This window comes from Gastrolobium bilobum, unplaced genomic scaffold (genome assembly GCF_033153095.1).
Source record: "Gastrolobium bilobum isolate Gb01-03AN ecotype WA unplaced genomic scaffold, APGP_CSIRO_Gbil_v1 utg12574, whole genome shotgun sequence".
Classification (NCBI taxonomy): domain Eukaryota; kingdom Viridiplantae; phylum Streptophyta; class Magnoliopsida; order Fabales; family Fabaceae; genus Gastrolobium; species Gastrolobium bilobum.
Window position 1 is genome coordinate 212926 of NW_026898098.1, and position 20604 is coordinate 233529.

General features: G+C 32.1%; 2 protein-coding genes and 1 pseudogene across 2 annotated transcripts; 2 read left to right on the plus strand and 1 right to left on the minus strand.

Moving 5' to 3' along the window:
- Positions 1 to 212: 212 nt before the first annotated feature.
- Positions 213 to 6335, minus strand: LOC133312826 (probable pectin methylesterase CGR3). The gene is made up of 7 exons (XM_061514098.1): positions 6207 to 6335; positions 5126 to 5272; positions 4824 to 4863; positions 3948 to 3989; positions 1964 to 2338; positions 1604 to 1659; positions 213 to 576 (listed from the first exon to the last, which is right to left on the minus strand). The coding sequence occupies exons 2-7, from the start codon at positions 5246 to 5248 to the stop codon at positions 424 to 426; spliced, it is 789 nt and encodes a 262-aa protein (XP_061370082.1). The 5' UTR covers positions 5249 to 5272; positions 6207 to 6335; the 3' UTR covers positions 213 to 423.
- Positions 6336 to 11258: 4923 nt separating this feature from the next.
- LOC133312853 (elongation factor 1-gamma-like) lies at positions 11259 to 14418 on the plus strand (annotated as a pseudogene).
- Positions 14419 to 15721: 1303 nt separating this feature from the next.
- On the plus strand, positions 15722 to 19955 carry LOC133312854 (DUF21 domain-containing protein At2g14520-like). Its single transcript, XM_061514130.1, has 11 exons — positions 15722 to 16027; positions 16586 to 16662; positions 16757 to 16840; positions 17220 to 17333; positions 17468 to 17554; positions 17850 to 17989; positions 18070 to 18157; positions 18833 to 18906; positions 19011 to 19135; positions 19374 to 19642; positions 19905 to 19955. The coding sequence occupies exons 1-11, from the start codon at positions 15850 to 15852 to the stop codon at positions 19953 to 19955; spliced, it is 1287 nt and encodes a 428-aa protein (XP_061370114.1). The 5' UTR covers positions 15722 to 15849.
- Positions 19956 to 20604: the final 649 nt, after the last annotated feature.

Consider the following 20604-nt stretch of genomic DNA (forward strand, 5'->3'; position numbering starts at 1 on the left):
GTATAAGCTCTCCCGTTCAAATACTACAAAAGAATAAAATACAAACCTTGCAAGTTGCAAAGCAACATAAACCTACTGTTTTATGATAATATAACGTGCTTCAAACAGAGTAGAAATCAATTGTAAAAGTCATTAAACGTCAAATTAGTAAGTTTTCTAAATATTAAATACTAAAGAAACAAAGAGCTGCTGTGAAAACAAAACATATGGAACACTATCAAGTATCAAGACAAAAATAGTTTACAATGGCATTGCCAATAAAATATATAATTGAATCTAATATCTGGTCATGATCTTATCAAAGACTACTATAATTTCAACAGAATATATGGAACTTTTACCCTTCGGGTGCTCAAGGTGCCTATCTCATCAGCATGGTTTCCAACCATTAAGTCAAGAGTTTAAAACAAGACAGTAAAAATTTCAGGGGTATGATTTGAGGTGAAAAACTTGGCATGCTGGCTTGTATGCCCTCTTGGCTGAAGCCTGTTCAAACTTCTTTCCAGCAGTTTCATTTTCTTCTAATCCAGTCTGAACGAAAAACCTTATCCACCAAGATGAGCTGCGCAATTTGGCCTTCATAAAAAGAATATCAAATCCCAAAATGGGAGAAGCTGAATTAAAGAGTAGTTTTATTGACATTAATTTGTGTAAGAAACATAATACTAGTTAGTAACTTCTTAAACTTCCCGTTATTATTATGAAATGTGCAATATGCTTAGTTTTCTGTCCGTATCTTTGAAAGTGCATTACTGACCAATATATTAATATTTTCAAAGTTTAAGCTACATTCATAATTATTTATGAACATCATAATAATTTGGTCATTATTCATTAAAAAATGCAAAGGGAATATTTCATCAAGTATGACAATGTGAACTAAAGGAAATTGTCAAGGAAATTCACATTCATATTCTTCCAACATGTGTTTGATCCACAAATTAACCTAAATTGATACTGCCAAAGTATTCAATCTATCTACAATCAACTCAATTCTCTCTTGCCAATGCCAACTTTTTCTAGTTAAACTTGAGTACTAATATGTCTCAAGATAACAATTCCAAAAAATGAGCAACCAATCCTTTGAACTGAAATCAGCTTGGTCGGATTCCTGTCCTAAGCTTACAATTTCCTTCTAAACGCTTGAAAAAGTGTTAAAAATCACTCAATTCAATTAATAATTCCCTTAACACCGATATAGAAAGTAAGAGGGTACAATTTGTTAAAAAAAAAAATGAAATAACTCCAAGACTACATGTGCATTCAGGTAATTCACCTTTCTCTTTCTGCCCATCAAAGTTTCTTTAATTTCAATCTAAGATTATAACTTTCTAAGCCCTTTTTGTACATTCTTTTCTTCCTTCTAATAAAATTATTTTTCGTTAAATTTTTTTTTATAACTCCTTTAACCTACTTTATTCTAACCACCGATACATTTCTACTAAGAAGTACCCCCTAAAAAAATCACAAAATTGGTAAATTTGCAATCTACATGATGGTGGAGTCATGCTCTTTCTAACATCAACAAAACTACATGTAGCCAACTCAAATGCCTTTGATGTCAAAAAGATATTAACTTCAATAAATAATAGTAGTCACTTACTGGACGACCGAATTTGGCCACTTCTCCACCTCTAGCTCTCTGCTGACCTGGATAACCTATGCATGAAAATGAGAAATCAGGAGATAGAAAGGAAAGGTGAATCAAAACTTAATTTTCTATCACATCCAACACGAGTTACGGGGAAATACAAGTAAAAAATGCATGATTTGTTGACAATCAAAGACTGCTGATTATCAGTTTTTATGACTGACATTGCCTAGGTGAATATAGCCCTAAGCAGCTGAATAAAAAATATGCCAAAATAAATGCCCAAGATAAATCCAGTTCTAGATAAGTTTTAGATAATTCCAGTTCTTCCAGCATAAACTGGAAGAATAGAAGCTTCATAAGGGAATGTACCTGCAAAGATAACAGCACCATCAGCAGATACCCTCACCAACTCCGGCAGGGTTTTATTCAGGTATCTTGGAGATAAGTAATCCAATGCATCTGACACAATGACAAGGGAAAATGACTTTGCACGATAGGGTAGAGGAAACTTTACATCAGCCACACGCACAATGCCCTTGCGTATTAGACTTTTACACTTTGCACTGACATCTTCTAATTCGTATGGTTCTATTCCCCAAGCTTCTGTATCCTCTTCTTGTAACAAACTATATACCACAGAACAAGAGTCTGGGCCAACATGCAAAACTTTATGCAGGCTGTCTCCATAAGCTTTCTTCAAAATGGGCAATGCTTGTAGGACTTCTAATGTGCATGATGCACCACCTGTTTATACACACTAGAGCTGTTTGAATTGCTACAGAATTTTCAATATTCAAAATTAGAAATTAACAGTTCTACATTAAATGCCAATGAATTTAGTATAAACACAAGACATTAATAATGTCTAACATACAGATCATACTACGGTATCATCAAGTTCCAAGTAAGAGCATATACACCACCCATATAGTAAAAAATATGTCCAAGACAAGGAAGAAAAATTTAACTCTGGCTAAACTCTCGCTTGAGTAATATTCCATTGCTTGCCCTAGAATCCTATATTTGGATTATTATCTCAATATTAGAAACATAAGAGAAACTAAGCATAATTGTCATTTTTACAAATTTCGAAACAGATTACAGAATATAAAATTGATTTTTTTTTATAAATTATTGCAGGGAGAGAGAGAGAATTGCAGAGGCCTATATTACTAAATTAAGCGCATCTTAAGTATATCATCAAGGACATTCTGACACTAGCATCAAGGAGACCATCAAGACAAGTAGCCTAGAATTTTAGATTCTAAATTTGCTCAAATGCTTAGGACAATAGTAAGAGCCTATTTAGTTTCAGCATTTTCTGTTTCCATTTTCATTAAATATTGAAAACATTAACAAAATTAAGGATTGTTGCTTTTAAGAGAAAATTATCTACAAATTATTTTCTAAATTGGATTGGAAATGGGGAAAATCAAATTCAGGTCTCTTGCTCTTCGTTAGTTTCATTTCCTCTCTGTGCTGACAAAACTAACATTTATTTTTCCTACACTTTCTCTCTCTAATGATAGAGACTACATACTCAAGTCTGCCAAACTGCAATATCCATTCTCTTTGCTTGACTTCACTCAAAGGGCACAGCCACTGCAAAATTGCTCATGGCCTTAAGAGTACCAGCATTGATCTTATCTGACTCATTGCAAAAAGAGAAGGAACCAGAGGGAGAGAGCACATATGAAAGCTCATGAACTCTGGGTGGTGATTTAACAAAAGCCAAAATAGTTACAATTTCTCTCATTAGAGCATCAAGCTATGCCAATGGTATACAGACTTCATGAGCATGGCCAACATAACTATTTGAGTCCATGAGTTCAAAACAAAAATAGAAAGCAATTATTTATTTCACAACACATTTTCTAAAAAGAAAAAACTTGAAAATCTTGGAAATGCATATAGATTTAAGGAAATGAACACAGTGAATGATAATTAAACATGTTTCCTAAAACCAAACCACCAGAAGTTATTAATATATTGAAGATTTGAAGGTAAAAAAAATGCATAATCCTATCTATATATGTATGTCAATAAGGATACAAAACAAACAACTTTCCAGTTTTAGAGCACACCATTTATCCTCTAGAACAAGTTACAAGGTGATATCACAACTCACAAGTTCAAAAAACAAAACCTCATTATGTGCATGCTGATGGTAGAAAAACCAGTGAATTAAAAAATAAAAGGAGACACCCAAAACATGAACCAAATTTAGAGGGAATAAGACATTGAAAGGATTCAGTACAACAGCTTTATATAATCACTCCCCTAAGCTGTCTTACAAGGAAAATGTTCAGGAAGCTTAAGATTTAAATAACAAAATGATAGTTTATCTATTTACCTTCAAGTTTATTCACATCCTTGATATCACTGCTAGCTCCACCTGCCATGTGAACAAACAAATCATAGTCAAGATCAGTATCAAAGGAATTTTAAAGCAAATGCCAATTCATGAAACAGAATATCTTCATTGTTAGTTTATCCAGTGATGTCTGCAACTTTGTTTTCCCCATTTTGCATGGATATTTTCTTGCTAAAGTTGACAAATTCAGAATGACAGAATGATCATGACAGGATGAGCTAGGATCTATGAGGCTAATGCAAAGTCTATGGATCTACATGCTGATATAACTTGTACTTTGGTTTGGTTTCCTATGAAGACATAACCTAAGTTAAGATCTTTGCTGCATTTTGTAAAGTGATATAGATATTAACACAGTTCACTTAATATGAGTCTGGCTAATTCACAAAATCTGGTGGATATAAATTTTAAAAAGAAATTAGCCAAGCTCAGAAGAGGATTTGTGTTCATTCTTCTGAATTGGATGTGTGCCTTGCTTATGGGGGGAAATCTTATTCTTAAGTTATTCCATCTTTCCATGTGTATAGCTTGAGGTCACAGTTGCCATCTATATTTTCATTTGTATTGCTCATTTTTTTTCAGTTACATTGACCATATTCATTTTGTGTACTCCACTGTACAGTTCTGTGATCGTAGCATCATCTTAATGAACAAAAGACTGGACCCAAGCTTATTAAAACCGAGGAAGTTGTAGAATATTTGAGCTCTAAAATATTGGATCCAAAGACAGAATTTTACTCTGGTATTTGAAACATAATATTTGGAGGGTGCGAAATTCAAAATCCTTCTTTTATCCTTTGATAAAAGACACTTTTTTACGAGGGTTCCAGACAAGTTAACAGAATAATTACAAACCTGAACTGCTGTAACAATAACCAATCAGGAGGATTGCACCCTGAAAATTTGCAAATAACAATTCATTAAATACGCTATGTGTTGACAGCAAGCAGTTATGAGTAGAATGGATAAAGTATATTGAGAAAACTGTATAATAAGTTGGGAACAGGGAGAAGAGCCAGTAGAACATAATTATAGATGCAGGATCTGTTTGGTGCAAAAATGGTACATCAAAAAGGCACATATAAATATTGCACATTAAATCTAATGATACCAGACTATTTCTGTATTGAGAGATACACATTTCGAATAAATTGTACCAAGATAACAAGCCCAATAGATAGTAGGGGAGAGTTCTGAGATTTAGACTGGATAGAGGCCACGAACGGTATACTTCCACCATCACCTATACGACGTGAAGGATTTACTGGCCTCCTTGACATGATAATAGCAATGATCCTTCAAACCTAGCACAAGTTTTAGCACCAAGCTCAATTGTCGTGTTTCAAATAAATAAAATTGTTTCAGCTTTTATATTTTATCACATGTTTTCCACTCCTTATTTTGAGTTGAAGTTGCATGAGTGTATATATCTCTGCTGCCTAAGGTGTTTTCCAATAGATAAATTTCTCTTAAAGCCAAGGCCACCAATCTAATATTATTTGAGTAGTAAATAATAAGAACTGGATAATAAATGCTAAAAGGATGCAATTAGCACAGTCAGTTATTTACTTAAGAGACTATATATTTTCAACCAGAATCCCATGCCATCCCTATGGAAATTCAAGTAAATGAACACAACAACTGCTCTCTCTCTCTCTACAGTTTCCAATTAAACCCATGAGATTAGCATAACAAAAAAAAGTATATTTTGCAGTGACAAGCTACACACAGCAAAATTCGCCTAGCAATGCCATCAAACCCCTAATAGGAAAATACAATTTCTTATTGTTTTCATATCACTTTCATAGAACACATAACTTACCAAGCTGTTAGTGCTGTTTCCAGTTATTTTGTCATAATATAACAAACACATCCATTTATACCAACAAGCTCCCAAAAAGGAAAAAACAAAAACAAAAACAAAACTATGCTCCTAAGGAAATAGTACCCTAAGCTTAAACACAAATACAAAATATCTGTTTCAGAATTTAAAACTAAAAAAAAGAAAAAAAAAGCAAATCGTTCCCAAGGAACTAAAACTAAAAAGGGGTTAAGTTATAGTCGAATACAAAGCTGAAACAGATGCAATCGAGCAACATATACAACTATGAAGGAAGCAAATAAGCATAAAATGATAAAACTGTAGTACATAAGAGTGCATCAGCAAGAGAAGAAGCAAAGAGTGAAAGCATGGAATGAGGAAGATTGAAGCAAATGGGTAAAGTGGAAAATGGTTACCTAATAATACTGAGAAGAAATCAAACAAGGTTGATCTCTTCAGTCACGACCCAGATCTGTGCAGTGTTCTTACTCTGAGCTGTGACACCGCCAGAGACTCAGAAAACAGTGGATTTGGACTCAGTGACTCATCATGATGCATTGATTTTTTTATTTTTTATTTTTAAAAATTATTTGTTTTCTGATAATTTGTATTATTATTTCCCGGTTGGGTTTGTGCCCTTACTTACTTTCTAAGATTGCATTTTTATATTGAGCTCAAGATTAAAATCGAGTTTTTATTTAAAAACGAAAAGGGATAAAAATTGTAAAACTTAAAATCATATGCATCGACAGTGTAGATAAGTTATTTATCTTCGTTCTTACAATAACTTCGATTTGGATTGAAAAATTAAAAAATTATAATGAAAAAGACTATTATAACTTTGAAATAACTTATAATTATAAAAATACTTTGATTTTTGTCTCAAAATGACGTTATTTTGGGTTTAATGTAGATACATTATCTACATTGACTATATGAAAAAGCGAACCCTAAAAAAATATAAAAAAATCATAAAAAATAAAATAAAATAAGTTCTTAACTACCACGCACCGGATCTGGGTGGGTTCGATTTTTGTTTTTAAATAGAACAAGTTAGTAATTTCTCCCACATCTGAACTCAGTCGATTTTTCCTCATAATAATAACTGGATTACTTGATTCCAATTCAGGATACCAATTAATTATTTTTATCTGTTGCTTTAAAAAGATGATAAATTATTATTATTTTTTAATTTATGTATGATAATATTTCTTCTTCATCCATTTGAGTATAATTAAGTAGGGAAAACATTTTCTCGTGTCGTAGGAGAGTTGTTTTCTCCTATTGGTGACCTTTCGATTTTTATGCAATATTTTCTTTTGTTTTTTTATTTTTTTTAATAAATGTGGATCCCACATAAAATGTGTTTACAACATGAAAAAAATTTATATTATCTCGAAACCCAATTAAGTAATTAACATGTCTGATAATATTTTTGCATCAGCATCGGTGGATTTATTCTCGGAGAAAGCATATGCCAGGTCATCAAAGTGGGGCCTAGTTAGCTGTCAAGGTGTGGAGCAAACATAGCATGTGAATTTACATTATGTACATGAGGTTACACAATATTTTAGGTAAAGCCTTGCAAAAAATGAAACGAGTTCTCTTATTTAGCAAAATTTGCAAGTACTATTAAAATTAACTGGAATTGGAATCACCCGCTCACAACTGGAATACATACAAACAATTTTGGTTCTATACACGGAACTTTATGCAAAATGAATGGACTTGATCTTGGAGATTGTGGTTAGAGTTCAAAATTAAGAGATCCAAACCCATATTATTTAATTAAGTGTTGACTATATATTATCAATAGTCTCATTAATACTCGGAGAAATTTTAGCTTGATGGGAAACATAGTAATGATTGGATTTTACATTTGAAGAGAAGAATATAGATAAAAAATGTAAATGAATTTTTACATTGATTAAAAATATACTAAATGTAAATGATATGATGAAATAATGTAAAACCCATTCATTCAAAATTTTATGTTAAGATATAGTGTTGACTATATAGTTTATTTATTATAATTACTTAACACTCATATCTTCAAGTGATCTTCAAAATAATAAATCAGTCTCACTTTAATAGCAAACAAGTTCTCTATACTTTTGCTTGATATTCAATGAATTCAAAGTCTGAATTCTTGAAAGAATTTTCCTTTAAACAATCATTCTTTAAGATTTTTTTTTTTTTTTTGTAAATCTTTTCTTATACATATTAATTTTTTGTCATATCAAAGTACATCAATGACTCTCCCCCGTGCTTCTTTTTTATTCCAAAATATGTTAATATTATCATCACAACTAACGTATTTTATCATAAAAGTGAATTATCAAAATTATAAAATCATGTTATCAAAAAAAAAAAAATTTATAAAATCAAACAGAAATGACTCAAGTACTCTAAATATATCATAAACAATATTTAGTTCAAGATAACAAGATATATCCAATTAGTAATTATACAAAACATATAACAAGTTAATAACCAGACCAAATAAAACGATCTGGGAATTTGGAAATTTGGCTCAAATTTTATAGTTCATGCTATCTATAAATTTTTTCGAACAAAAATCTTGACAAAGCACTATTGTTAACTTTTAATAAAACTAAAGTAAAGCACGATGATACATTGATACTATTACTAAAGAGTGTTTTAAATATTCAATAACTTTATTTAATTTTCTATTTTTTTGACTTTTTTTTTTCATTTGGATTGAATTTATTTGGTTTTGAAAGCCCTTAATCATCAATTCTGTGAAAGAACTTCGAAAATAAATCTTCACAATTGAACAATTCGAAAATCGCAACCAAAAATATGATAAGTTTGAAAAATTTTATTCTAAAGAACATTTAATCGGGTGTATTGAATTAGGATTTTAAAAAACTATTTTGAGATAAAATAATCTTATAGATTTTAAAAGACTATTTTGAGATAAAAGAATCTTATAAATTTTAAAAGATAATTTAGAATTGTAGTGACTTTAAAAACTTTTTAAAAGACTTTTTTGACAATTAATTTTTTATAATAATGGATTCTAAAGGATTTTAATAGAATTTATAAGATTTTAAAAACTTATATGAATTTGTAACAAACATTCAAAATTACAAAAGTCAATAAAAATAATAAAGAAATGCAATGATATTAATAAAAAAAAAAGCAAAACTTAATATAATTTTTCCCACATATCTATACTAGTCCTCCATGCATTAGCATATTCTTTTCGTGCTCTTGGGTTTGACTAATGGGTTAAAAATTATCTTCTTCATTTGATATTAGAGATATGCATACAGAACCTAAAGTTCATGATAAAATTTTGTTTGTAATTTTTTCTATTGATCTTGAAAACCTTGGAAATTTTTTTCTACATGAGGAGTGTTTTTTAACCATATATCATATACATGTTTTATTGAGTATTCTAAGAAAATTTTGAATCTAAATTTCTGGATTTTATTACATGAAAGTTTAAAAAATTTCTCAAATTATTTTCAATCTATATATTAAAATATTAAATTGCTTTGGGGCTTTTAAAAAATAAGTTTTTAGTGATCTATTGACACAAAAATTGTTTGAAATTGTTTCTTATATCGAAAGAATTTCATTCATGAATGTATTGCTACAAACATAAGGTTCATAGTATGAAAGTTTCAATATTTCTTTAAATCGATCTCGTTTCATTGATGTAAAACGAAAATTGGTTTGAGATTTTTTGTTCCTATATTGTTTCCCCATTGTTTTATGTTATTTTAATACAAAAATCACACATTTTTGTGTAAAAAAAAATCGCGACCCATAGCTTGAAAGATCATTTTTAAACTTCCAAAAGCTATCAAAAATTTGCTATTTTTTTTAGATGGATCAAATTAGAATCTTGTTGGGTTGTTGTTTCTGGATTGTTTTGTAATGAAAATCGCTTAAAAAAATATGCTGTTTTTGAGCTTTGACGAAGCTCCCATGACAGAATCCAGTTTTGAGTGAATCGACCTACCAAAGGAAGAAGATGCACTGTAATAGAAAAATCTCAAGAAATTCTAGGTTTACGGTGAGAATGTGAGAGGGGCATTCTATTTATACTTCTCACTAAATAGTCTTACGAAATTCACACCGATAGAAAATCCACTAAAATCGTCATATTTTTGAATACCACAAAAATTATTTTTCTATTGTTTAAAATCCCGATTGAATACCACCTGATTTGTACATACTCTGAAATAATTTTTTAAATCATAATCAAATATCATGTGACTTTTTTTCAATTATTTAAAATCGTAGTTAAATACCAATGGATTTTTTTATCCAAAAAATAAACCATTAAAATTATTTAAAATCTGAATCCAATACAACTCCCAATTTTTTTTTACATATATAAGGAATTACATGAGTGGGCTTTATCCATAAATATATCTAACGAAATTCAAATCACCTAAAAACAGTTTAGAGTATCACAAAAGGGAAAAATGTTTCTGCAATGCAGATAAATTATCTACATTTATTTTTAAAATGATGTCTTCTTGGTATTGAAATCTTAAAAAATTATAGATATAAAAAATATTATAACCCTAAACGACGTCCGTCTTAGTATTGTAATCTTAAAAAATTATAAATATAAAGAATATTATAACCCTGAAATAAATTAAATTACAAAAATACCATGATTTTCGTCCCAAAACAACGTTGTATTAAACTTACTACAAATAACTTATCTGCAGCAACGGCAGAAAAAGCGAACACATCACCAAATGCAAAAAGTAACATACGCTTACATATCATTCTAAACCAAAAAGCTTTTATATTTTGTAATACTTTTAATTAAAACCCAAGAAGAGGATCCCGAAGCCATTAAAATTAGTATGGTGTGATAGATTTTGGTAGGTTGTATCAGGTGTTGAATTCCCACCAATGTATAAAAAAAAGAGGATCCCGAATTCAATAGTCGTTAGGTTTTCAAAAGAGGTGATGTTAAGGAAGCACGGAAGAAGAAAGAACGGTATTACTTGGGGGAAGGCGAAAAATAAGAATAGTAGAATTCAAACAAGACAACACTCTGTTCATCGTATTATATAGAAATATAAAACATCAGTAACTACATTTCATTCATCCTATATATATGCGAATGCGACAGCGCACAATTGAGAGAAAAAGGAACTTCCCGGTTATGGACATGAAATGTCGATGCCAAAACATCCTCGTTTGTGCAATTCAAGTAGTTTTCCTTTGGGATACGATATGGATTTATATAACAAAAAGGTGATAGTATCAATAATAGAGTTTGTCGTTCTCTATTAAAAATAACGACACAAAGATCGCATAACACTCGATTCAATCAAATAGTTATGCATACATAAAAAAACAGACTCTTACTGGGTTGTCCTGTCCAAAGATTGTTTTTCCAATGCCACTGAGTTAGATTTGTGGTTTGAGATTCATCTTTTGTTACCAGATCTTAAACAAGAGCGGCACGTTTTTCCTTGAAGGAAGCCATGGCTCTGGTCAGTTTGTCTCTTTCATTAATTCTCTCCGAATAACTATTTATGCGAATTGCTTCCCAATCTCATGTTCAATTTACTCTTTAGTCTTTACTTTCTCTGATTTTCAATACCGGTGAATCTGCTCTATCTGAATATGATTCTCATCCGGTGGTCACTAATTTTATGTCTGTAGATCCTGTAAAGAACCTTGGGATACACTACCCCAAAAGTTAGCTCAAAGGGTGGGAGTGCCCAAGACCTTATAAACTCCACATTAGTTGCACATACAACCAATGTGGGACTATATATCTCAACACGCCCCCTCACACGAGAGCCCATTAGGCTCGAAGAGTGGACAATGCAACAGGCCCAGCCTACCTGTGCTAAGAAATGCCACAAGAGAAAGTGGGGGGCGATGAGGCTATGATACCATGTAAAGAACCTTGGGATACACCACCCCAAAAGCTAGCTCAAAGGGTGGGAGTGCCCAAGACCTTATAAACTCCACATTAGTTGCACATACTAGGACTATATATCTCAACAGATCCTGCATGCACAGAAAACAGACAAGAATGGTTATAAGACTCTCATTGCCGCAGAGTACACTGGTGTCCCAGTTGAATTGGCCCCGGATTTTGTGATTAGCGTTTATAATAAAATTCCTGAATTTCTCAAGATGAGTCCTATGGGAAAGGTATCCTGTTATGTCCCATCCATTCCCTCTTCTACATTAAGCACAACTTGGTTGGATTTCCTTTGATGTTTTGTCCTTCCAGGTTCCTTTCTTGGAAACACCTGATGGTCCCGTCTTTGAGAGCAATGCCATGGCTCGTTACGGTATGTATGCTTACTTATATTCATGCATTGATTGGATATACATACAACCGTTTATGTGGATTGTTGTGATCTTCTCATTTATTTATTTTTGCTTGCTGCAGTTGCTCGACTGAAGGGCGACAGCACTCTGTTTGGATCTTCTACCATTGATTATGTAGGGTTTTATTTTTAGTATAGACTTTTTCGATTCTCATTTTTTTCTCTATGTGGGAATATCATGGCTTCTCCATGAAACTGGTCGTTTGTATTTGCTATTTTATTTATATTTTGATGTTTCAGGCCCACGTTGAGCAGTGGATTGATTTTTCATCGATCGAGATTGATGCTTATCTTATGAAATTGTACCTGCCAAGACTAGGAATTGCCCCATACCTTCCTCTAGTAAGTTGTGTGCAAAGTTTTTTCCTGTATCAAATAACTGCTTTGAAGTTCCTAGTGTGGAGAATTGATAGCAATCATATAATATGTTTGGGTTAGGGTCAATTATTCATGAGTAATGAGAGGTTTATGTGAAATCAGTTGTATAGGTGATTAATAGTTTATGTATGTCCAATTCTTAAAGTCAAAGTTGGTACATTTTGTTCTTTATCAAGTTTTTTTAATTTTTGTTAAATTCCCGTTTTCCCCACATTTTGCTCCCCCTCATCTGATATGTGTTTCTGAATGAAGGCTGAGAAGATTGCAAATGCTGCATTGAAGACAGCATTTGGGGTTTTGAACACTCACCTTGCCTTCAATTCTTACCTGGTTGGGTATTCCGTTACCCTTGCTGACATGCAATTTGTATTTCGGTTTCACTCTGGTCCTGGTCAAGAGCTTCACCTCAGAGTTTCCTCATGTTGAGAGATACTTCTGGACCATGGTCAACCAGCCTAGCTTCCGAAAGATATTGTGCAATTTGAAAAATAATTTATGTACCAAAAAAAAAAAAAACAAAAAAACTGGAACAAAAAATATGACTAGTTTGGAATATTTTATTCTAAAGAACATTTAAGAGGGTGTATTGGATTAGGATCTTAAAAGATTATTTTGGGATAAAAAAATCTTATAGATTTTAAAAGATTATTTGTAGATAAAAAAATCTTATAAATTTTAAAAGACAATCTAAAAGTGTAGTGACTTTAAAAACTTTTTAAAAGACTTTTTTGACAATTAACATTTTATAAGAATGGATTTTAATAGAATTTATAAGATTTTAAAAACTTATATGAATTTGTAACAAACATTCAAAATTACAAAAGTCAATAAAAAAATAACAAATAAATGTAATGATATTAATAAAAAAAAAGTAAAACCTAATATAATCTTCTTCACATATCTATACTAGTCCTCCAGGCATTAACATTTTCTTTTCGTGCTTTTGGATTTGACCATTATGTTAAAAATTATCTTTTTCATTTGGTATTAGAGATAAACATATAGAACCTAAAGTTCATGATAAAATTTTGTTTGTAACTTTTTTTCTATTGATCTTGGAAACTTTGGGGATTTTGTTCTACGTGACGAGAGTTTTCTAATCATATATCATATGCATGTTTTCATTGAGTATTCTAAGAAAAATTTAAATCTGAATTTCTGGGTTTTATTACATGAAAGTTTAAAAAATTTCTCAAATTATTTTCAATCGATATATTGAAACATTAAATTGCTTTGTGGCTTTTGAAAAATAATTTTTTAGTGATCTATTAACACAAAAATTGTTTGAAATTGTTTCCTATATCGAAAGAATTTCGTTCATGAATGTATTGCTACGAACATAAGGTTCATAGTATGAAAGTTTCAATAATTTTTTAAATCGATCTCGTTTTATTGATGTAAAACGAAAATTGGTTTAGGGTTTTTTGTTCCTATGTTATTTTCCCACTGTTTTATATTGTTTTTTAATACAAAAATTACACATTTTTGTGCCAAAAAAATCGCGACTCATAGCTTGAAAGATCCTTTTTTAAACTTCCAAAAGCTATCAAAAATTTGCTATTTTTTGATATGGATTAAAATAGAATCTTGTTGGGTTGTTGTTTCTGGGTTGCTTTATGATGAAAATCGATAAAAAAAATCTGTTGTTTTTGAGTTTTGACGAAGCTCCCATGACAGAATTCATTTTTGAGCGAATCGACCCACCAAAGGAAGAAGATGCACTGCAATAGAGAAATATCATGAAATCCTAGAGTTAGGGTGAGACTGTGAGAGTTAAAGTCTCACAAAATCCACACTGATAGAAAATCCACTAAAATCGTCAGATTTTTGAATACCACAAAATTATTTTTCCTTTATTTAAAATCCTGATTGAATACCATCTTATTTGTACAGACTCTAAAATAATCTTTTCTAATTTTAATCGAATACCACATGACTTTTTTTCAATTATTTTAAATCTTAATTAAATAATAATGGATTTCTTTATCCAAAAATAATCCATTAAAATTGTTTAAAATCTGAATCCAATACACCCCTTAAATTTTGTACATATATAAGGAATTACATGAGTGGACTTTATCCATAAATATATCTAACGAAATTCAAATCACCTAAAAAAGTTTAGAGTATCACAAAGTGCCAACAAAAGTAACATACGCTTACATAAACCAAAAAGCTTTTATATTTTGGAATACTTTTAATTAAAACCCAAGAAGAGGATCCCGAAGCCATTAAAATTAGTATGGTGTGATAGATTTTGGTAGGTTAAAAAAAAGATGATCCCGAATTCAATATTCGTTAGGCTTTTAGAAGAGGTGATGTTAAGGAAGCACGAAAGAAGAAAGAACGGTATTACTTGGGGGAAGGCGAAAAATAAAATAGTAGAATTAAAACAAGACAACACTCTGTTCATCGTATTATATAGAATGATTTATCATCTATTATTTAACATGACTCCAAAAAATTTCCTACACATATAAGTTACACAACATTTTGTGGGCCCGCAACAAAAAAAAAACTTTGACACGCAAAACGAATCTCTATAACATAACACAATCACTCTCCCTACAATACATCTCTTAAAAAACCCTATATAGAAATATAAAACATCAGTAACTACATTTCATTCATCCTATATATACGCGACAACGCACAATTGAGAGAAAACGCAACTTCCCTGTTATGGACATGAAATGTCGATACCAAAACATCCTCGTTTGTGCAATTGAAGTAGCTTTCGTTTGTGATACGATATGGATTTATATACCAAAAAGGTGATAGTATCAATAATAGAGTTTGTCGTTCTCTATTAAAAATAACGACACAAAGATCGCATAACACTCGATTCAATCAAATAGTTATGCATACATAAAAAAACAGACTCTTACTGGGTTGTCCTGTCCTAAGATTGTTTATATCTCAACCTTTATTAAAGTAAAAGTGAACAGAATAAGAATCAAGACAGAGAACAATTCTTTCATTTGAATGACAACGCAGAAGTTGAAGTGGCATTTTAATTTAGTGGTGGGTCCCTTGTTAACATTCTCGATGATCTCTCAGCGGCACAAACAAATAGAGAAAGCAATAAAGAGGACAGAACACAACGTTAGCATAGATTTGGCGACGGTGTCTTCATTCGTAAACAAGCACTCTCAAACGAACCGAACACAGACCCTCTTCTATCACATTCCTTTTAATAAAATAATATTATATTTCCATCATAATTCGGATATACTTCATAGCAATGAAGGCGGTGTAACTCTGCTTTGTGTAACTCAAGAGATTGAGAAACAAGAACAACAATAACAAGTTGAAGAGTATAGCGGTTTCAATGGCGGTGGAGTATAAGTGCTGTGGAACGGAGTTTTTTATACACATAATGATAATTGTGTTGCTTGTGATATTCGCTGGAATGATGTCAGGGCTCACCTTAGGCCTCATGTCATTGAGCCTTGTTGATCTTGAAGTCCTTGCTAAGTCTGGTACTCCTCAGGATCGCAAGCATGCAGGTTATTTCTCTCACTCTCTCCCTATCTTTTAGATTTTCCCTTTTTTTTTTTAGTTATTTAGTTTCTTTTTTATTTTTGTTGAATTCTTAATCTGAAATACGATGGCTATATAAGTTAGTTTTTCTAATTGTCAACTTAATATTTGGAGAAAAGGTAAAAAATCACTCTCAGTTAAAGTCGACTACTGAGTGTGGGATGGAAGAAATCCCTATATACATCCTTACTTATTTTTGTGTAATTGCAAAGAGACTGTTTTCTGAATTTGAATCCACTAGCTTTCAGTCATGAAGAAACAGTCTTACCACTTGAAAAAAAAGTAAGCAGTGAAAAAAATAAATCAAGGGTGATTGGTGATTTGTAGTTTTAATTCATGGATTTCTTCAATACATGTGGTTGTGATTTTTTAATCACGGTCTCAGAGTCTTAGTCTTTCCAGCTGTGTTATCCCTAATGGGAGAGAGCTTTGTCATTGTAGAAATAGGAAGAACACAACATTGTTGTGGACATTATACAGTTATTGAATCTCCGGCTGTTGGAACTTGTGTTTTGTTATTACAGCGAAGATATTGCCTGTTGTCAGAAATCAACACTTGTTGCTTTGTACCCTTCTGATTTGCAATGCTGCAGCCATGGAGGTACCAACTAAAATCATGCGTTTAGTGTGTATTTAATCACCTGAATATTACTAAAAGGTCCTGATAATATTGGATATGGGTTTTGCTTTTTCAGGCACTTCCAATCTTTCTTGATAGTCTTGTTAGTGCGTGGGGTGCTATCGTTATTTCGGTGACGTTAATTCTTCTGTTTGGTGAGGTGAGGAAGTTTTTTACCTTATATTTTAAATAAAATGCATGCATATCATAGGTTAAAAACTGAGGGCGCTTCCTCCCTTTTGATAAAAAGTGAGAAAGTCAGAAACTCATCTTCAATCATGGTTCATTCAACGGCAAAAAATAATTCAGATCAGATAGTGAGAAGTAGTTGATGTTTATAAATCAGACTTGCTTCCAATCTTAGTAATTATACCTTTGGTAGGGTCCTACTGAATGGTGGTCCTAACTCCTAACCTTGCTTGGATTGCTGCATTTCTGGCATATATTTGGTTATTATCTCATAGGAATATATTTGCAGTCAATTACTCAGGTTGCTGTGTAAAATTTCTGACATATTTTTTTTTTAAACTTTTGTGAAGATTATACCCCAATCAATTTGTTCTCAGTATGGTTTAGCAATTGGTGCAAAAGTGGCTCCGGTTGTCCGTGTTCTTGTATGGATATGTTTTCCTGTTGCTTATCCAATTAGCAAGGTGAGACACATTGATTGAGCAGCAATGATCAATATTTTTTCAGTTTCATTTGAGTAAACCTGGACCGAAATTAATTTGTTATTTCTTGATTTTCTTTTCCTTCTTGGCTTGTTGTGCATTTATTGGATTTCCAGTTGTTGGACTTTTTGCTGGGGCATCGACATGTAGCCCTTTTCCGCAGAGCTGAGTTGAAAACACTTGTAAGCTTGCATGGCAATGAGGTATGTATCAAAGCTACATGATGTTTTTTTTTTTATTGAAACAGATGCATGCATCTATGCTTCATATATATTTTTATTCATTTATTCTTGAAGTTGAAGAAGACTTGTTTTCTGTGCTCATCTTGTTATTTCATCAGTATATTGCGGTTCTCTAGCTTTTCTTTTCCTAAGTAATTCACACCTGGAATGTCACTGAGGGTTATATTATCTTCTCTTCTGGTTACTTAGACTCCTTCACTTGGACACTCATGCTTCCTTATGTTTGTTGTTGCTGTTCCATGATGAATTGTATTAGGCTGGAAAAGGTGGGGAACTGACACATGATGAAACAACAATTATTGCTGGGGCACTTGAACTCAGTGAGAAAACAGCCAGTGATGCCATGACTCCTATAACTGAAACATTCTCTATTGATATTAATTCAAAACTTGATAGGTAAGGTATCTCAAAAAAGTTATATAATGCAAGCTATATGCAACTTTTTGTCATCAAATTAAATGCCTATTATTAAGCAGGGATCTGATGAATCTAATATTGGAGAAAGGGCATAGCAGAGTCCCTGTCTATTATGAGCAGCCTACAAATATTATTGGACTTATCCTGGTATACAGAATGTTATTTTTCTTTAATCCTTCAGTATCGAACTATCATTTTTCATTAGAGCAAAACCTGTTGTAAAAGCCATATACAGTTTTATATTAATTTTCAATTATCAATATAGAAAACTGTATGTCAACTTCGATTGTTTAGACACTTAAATTCTTATCTTTTGTATGGATGAAGTCCCAAACAAAGTTAGGTTTACCATTTATATTAAATGTTCATGATTTTATTTCTCTTCATACAGAATTTGCTCTATTATGTGTTCTTAGAAGCACCAGTTAGTGATTTCTCTTTTCCAAAAATAAATAAATTAGCAACCTTCATTTAGTAACAAGGAATAAATAGAATATTAGAAAAGAATCCATCTTGGATGATGGGAAGGTGGATCCTTCTCTAATGTAAAGATGTCTAGAATGGGAATGGGAATATATATCAGTTTTGGGACCATGGACTATACGGCAGAAAAGAAGAGCTGGTGTTGGTGACCTTTTTTCATGAATATACTATAGAGCTTAATAGCATCAGTGTTCTCTATCTCTGTCTTCGCTGGTTAATAAGCCATTGTTATTTTGTTTCTGTATTTGTTCATACGAAATCAGCTGCTAATATTGGACACTTAATTGTATCAGTAAGCTAACTTTTGCATGGTGAGATTGATATGCTTTTTAATTTCAGGTCAAGAATTTACTGACAGTTGACCCAGAAGATGAAGCACCTGTGAAGAGTGTGACCATACGCAGAATTCCAAGGTATCTTGTGTATGTTTTGTAGGTTTGGTGATGTTACTATTGAAATTAATGGCATTTCATTATATCACCATAAATTCATATTAAAAAATTACATATATTGAAAGGGTTCCAGAAACGATGCCACTGTATGATATTTTGAATGAGTTCCAGAAGGGTCATAGCCACATGGCTGTTGTTGTCAGACATTGTGAGAAAACTGGGCAGCAGTCTTCCAACAATAATTCCAATGGTAAGCACATGTTGTAATCAAGTTAAACTATTTATCATATGCTACCATTACGTTTAGATTCTCTTTGAAATTGAGAATTTCAAGCCACTAGAATTGGTCTAATGGTAAGTGGTTAGTGTAGTTTGCATGAGGTCATAGGTTCAAACCTGCGGTGCTCCCATTATATAAAACAAAAAGAAATTGAGAATATCTTTCATATCATGATAAATGCTCCCTTTCTCTAATGCCTATGAAATAGACTCAGTGAGAGATGTGAAGGTGGAAATAATTGATGCTGAGAGGCCTCCTCAAGGGAGAATTTTGAGAACCAAGAGGCCACTCAATAAGTGGAAAAGCTTTCCAAACGGAAGTAATTCCATTAGGGGTAGTTCTCGAAGCAGAAAATGGTCAAAACATATGTACTCAGATATTTTGGAAATAGATGGGAATTCACTTCCAAAGCTCCCCGAAGAAGAAGAAGCTGTTGGAATAATTACAATGGAAGATGTCATTGAAGAGCTTTTACAGGTACTAAAGCTCATTCTGAACAATTTTATCGAAAAAGTGTTTATTCTTTTAAATGACACAACTTATATCTTTTCACTCTCACAAAGAGGTGAGACCTACACCTTTATTTTTTTTGTCAACTCTCTCTCCTCCTTTATCTATCTCTTCCTCTCTCTTAAAATGACACAACTTTACATCCTTTAAAATAACACACACTTTTCCCCAATTTTATTTACTCTTGAAACTTGTTGAAAGCTTTATTGACATCAATGTTTCTGCGTAGGAGGAGATCTTTGATGAGACAGATCATCATTTTGAAGACTCGGGACAATGATCATGATCTGTCCATAAAACGTGTCTTTCACATACTTTTGCTGGTTTCTAGATTCATAGTTAGATAATCAGAACAGCTGTTTGGGGATCTAGATTGTGATTGGAACGTTACAAGCCACCTTGTGAAAAGTAGGGATGGGAAAGCTATTGTTAAAATCGTTTTTTTGGCATCAAAGTGGTTGTGATTTAATTAATGGAAAAAACACTTCAGTTGTTACCGCATAAGTGTTCTCATGCGACACACTTAGTCAAATTTTTAATTTTTTTTTTTTAATAAAAAATAGTGGACTTCGCCATGTTTTTGTCGGAGAAGACAAAGCTCTTCAGCGACTCCAGATATACAAAGCCCTTAATTAATTGAAGGTGAATTTCATAAAAACAATCTAATGAGGGTGAAAGCTCAAGACAAGCAACTGATGGTGAAGGATTAAGAAACCAATTCAAGTGCAAGAGACACTAGGTCTTAGGCTCTTAGCAAGAAGCTGAAGTTGAGGGGCCAGTTAGTGCAAGAGCTTTAAACTACCAACTAAATCTTCACCACCTACAGAATTACAAAGGCCTTCTATACTCAGGCTGGACATGTGAAGATTGGGTTTATGACATCCTGTTGACACCAAATCCATCTTCCAATGATAAGGAATCGGTAAGAC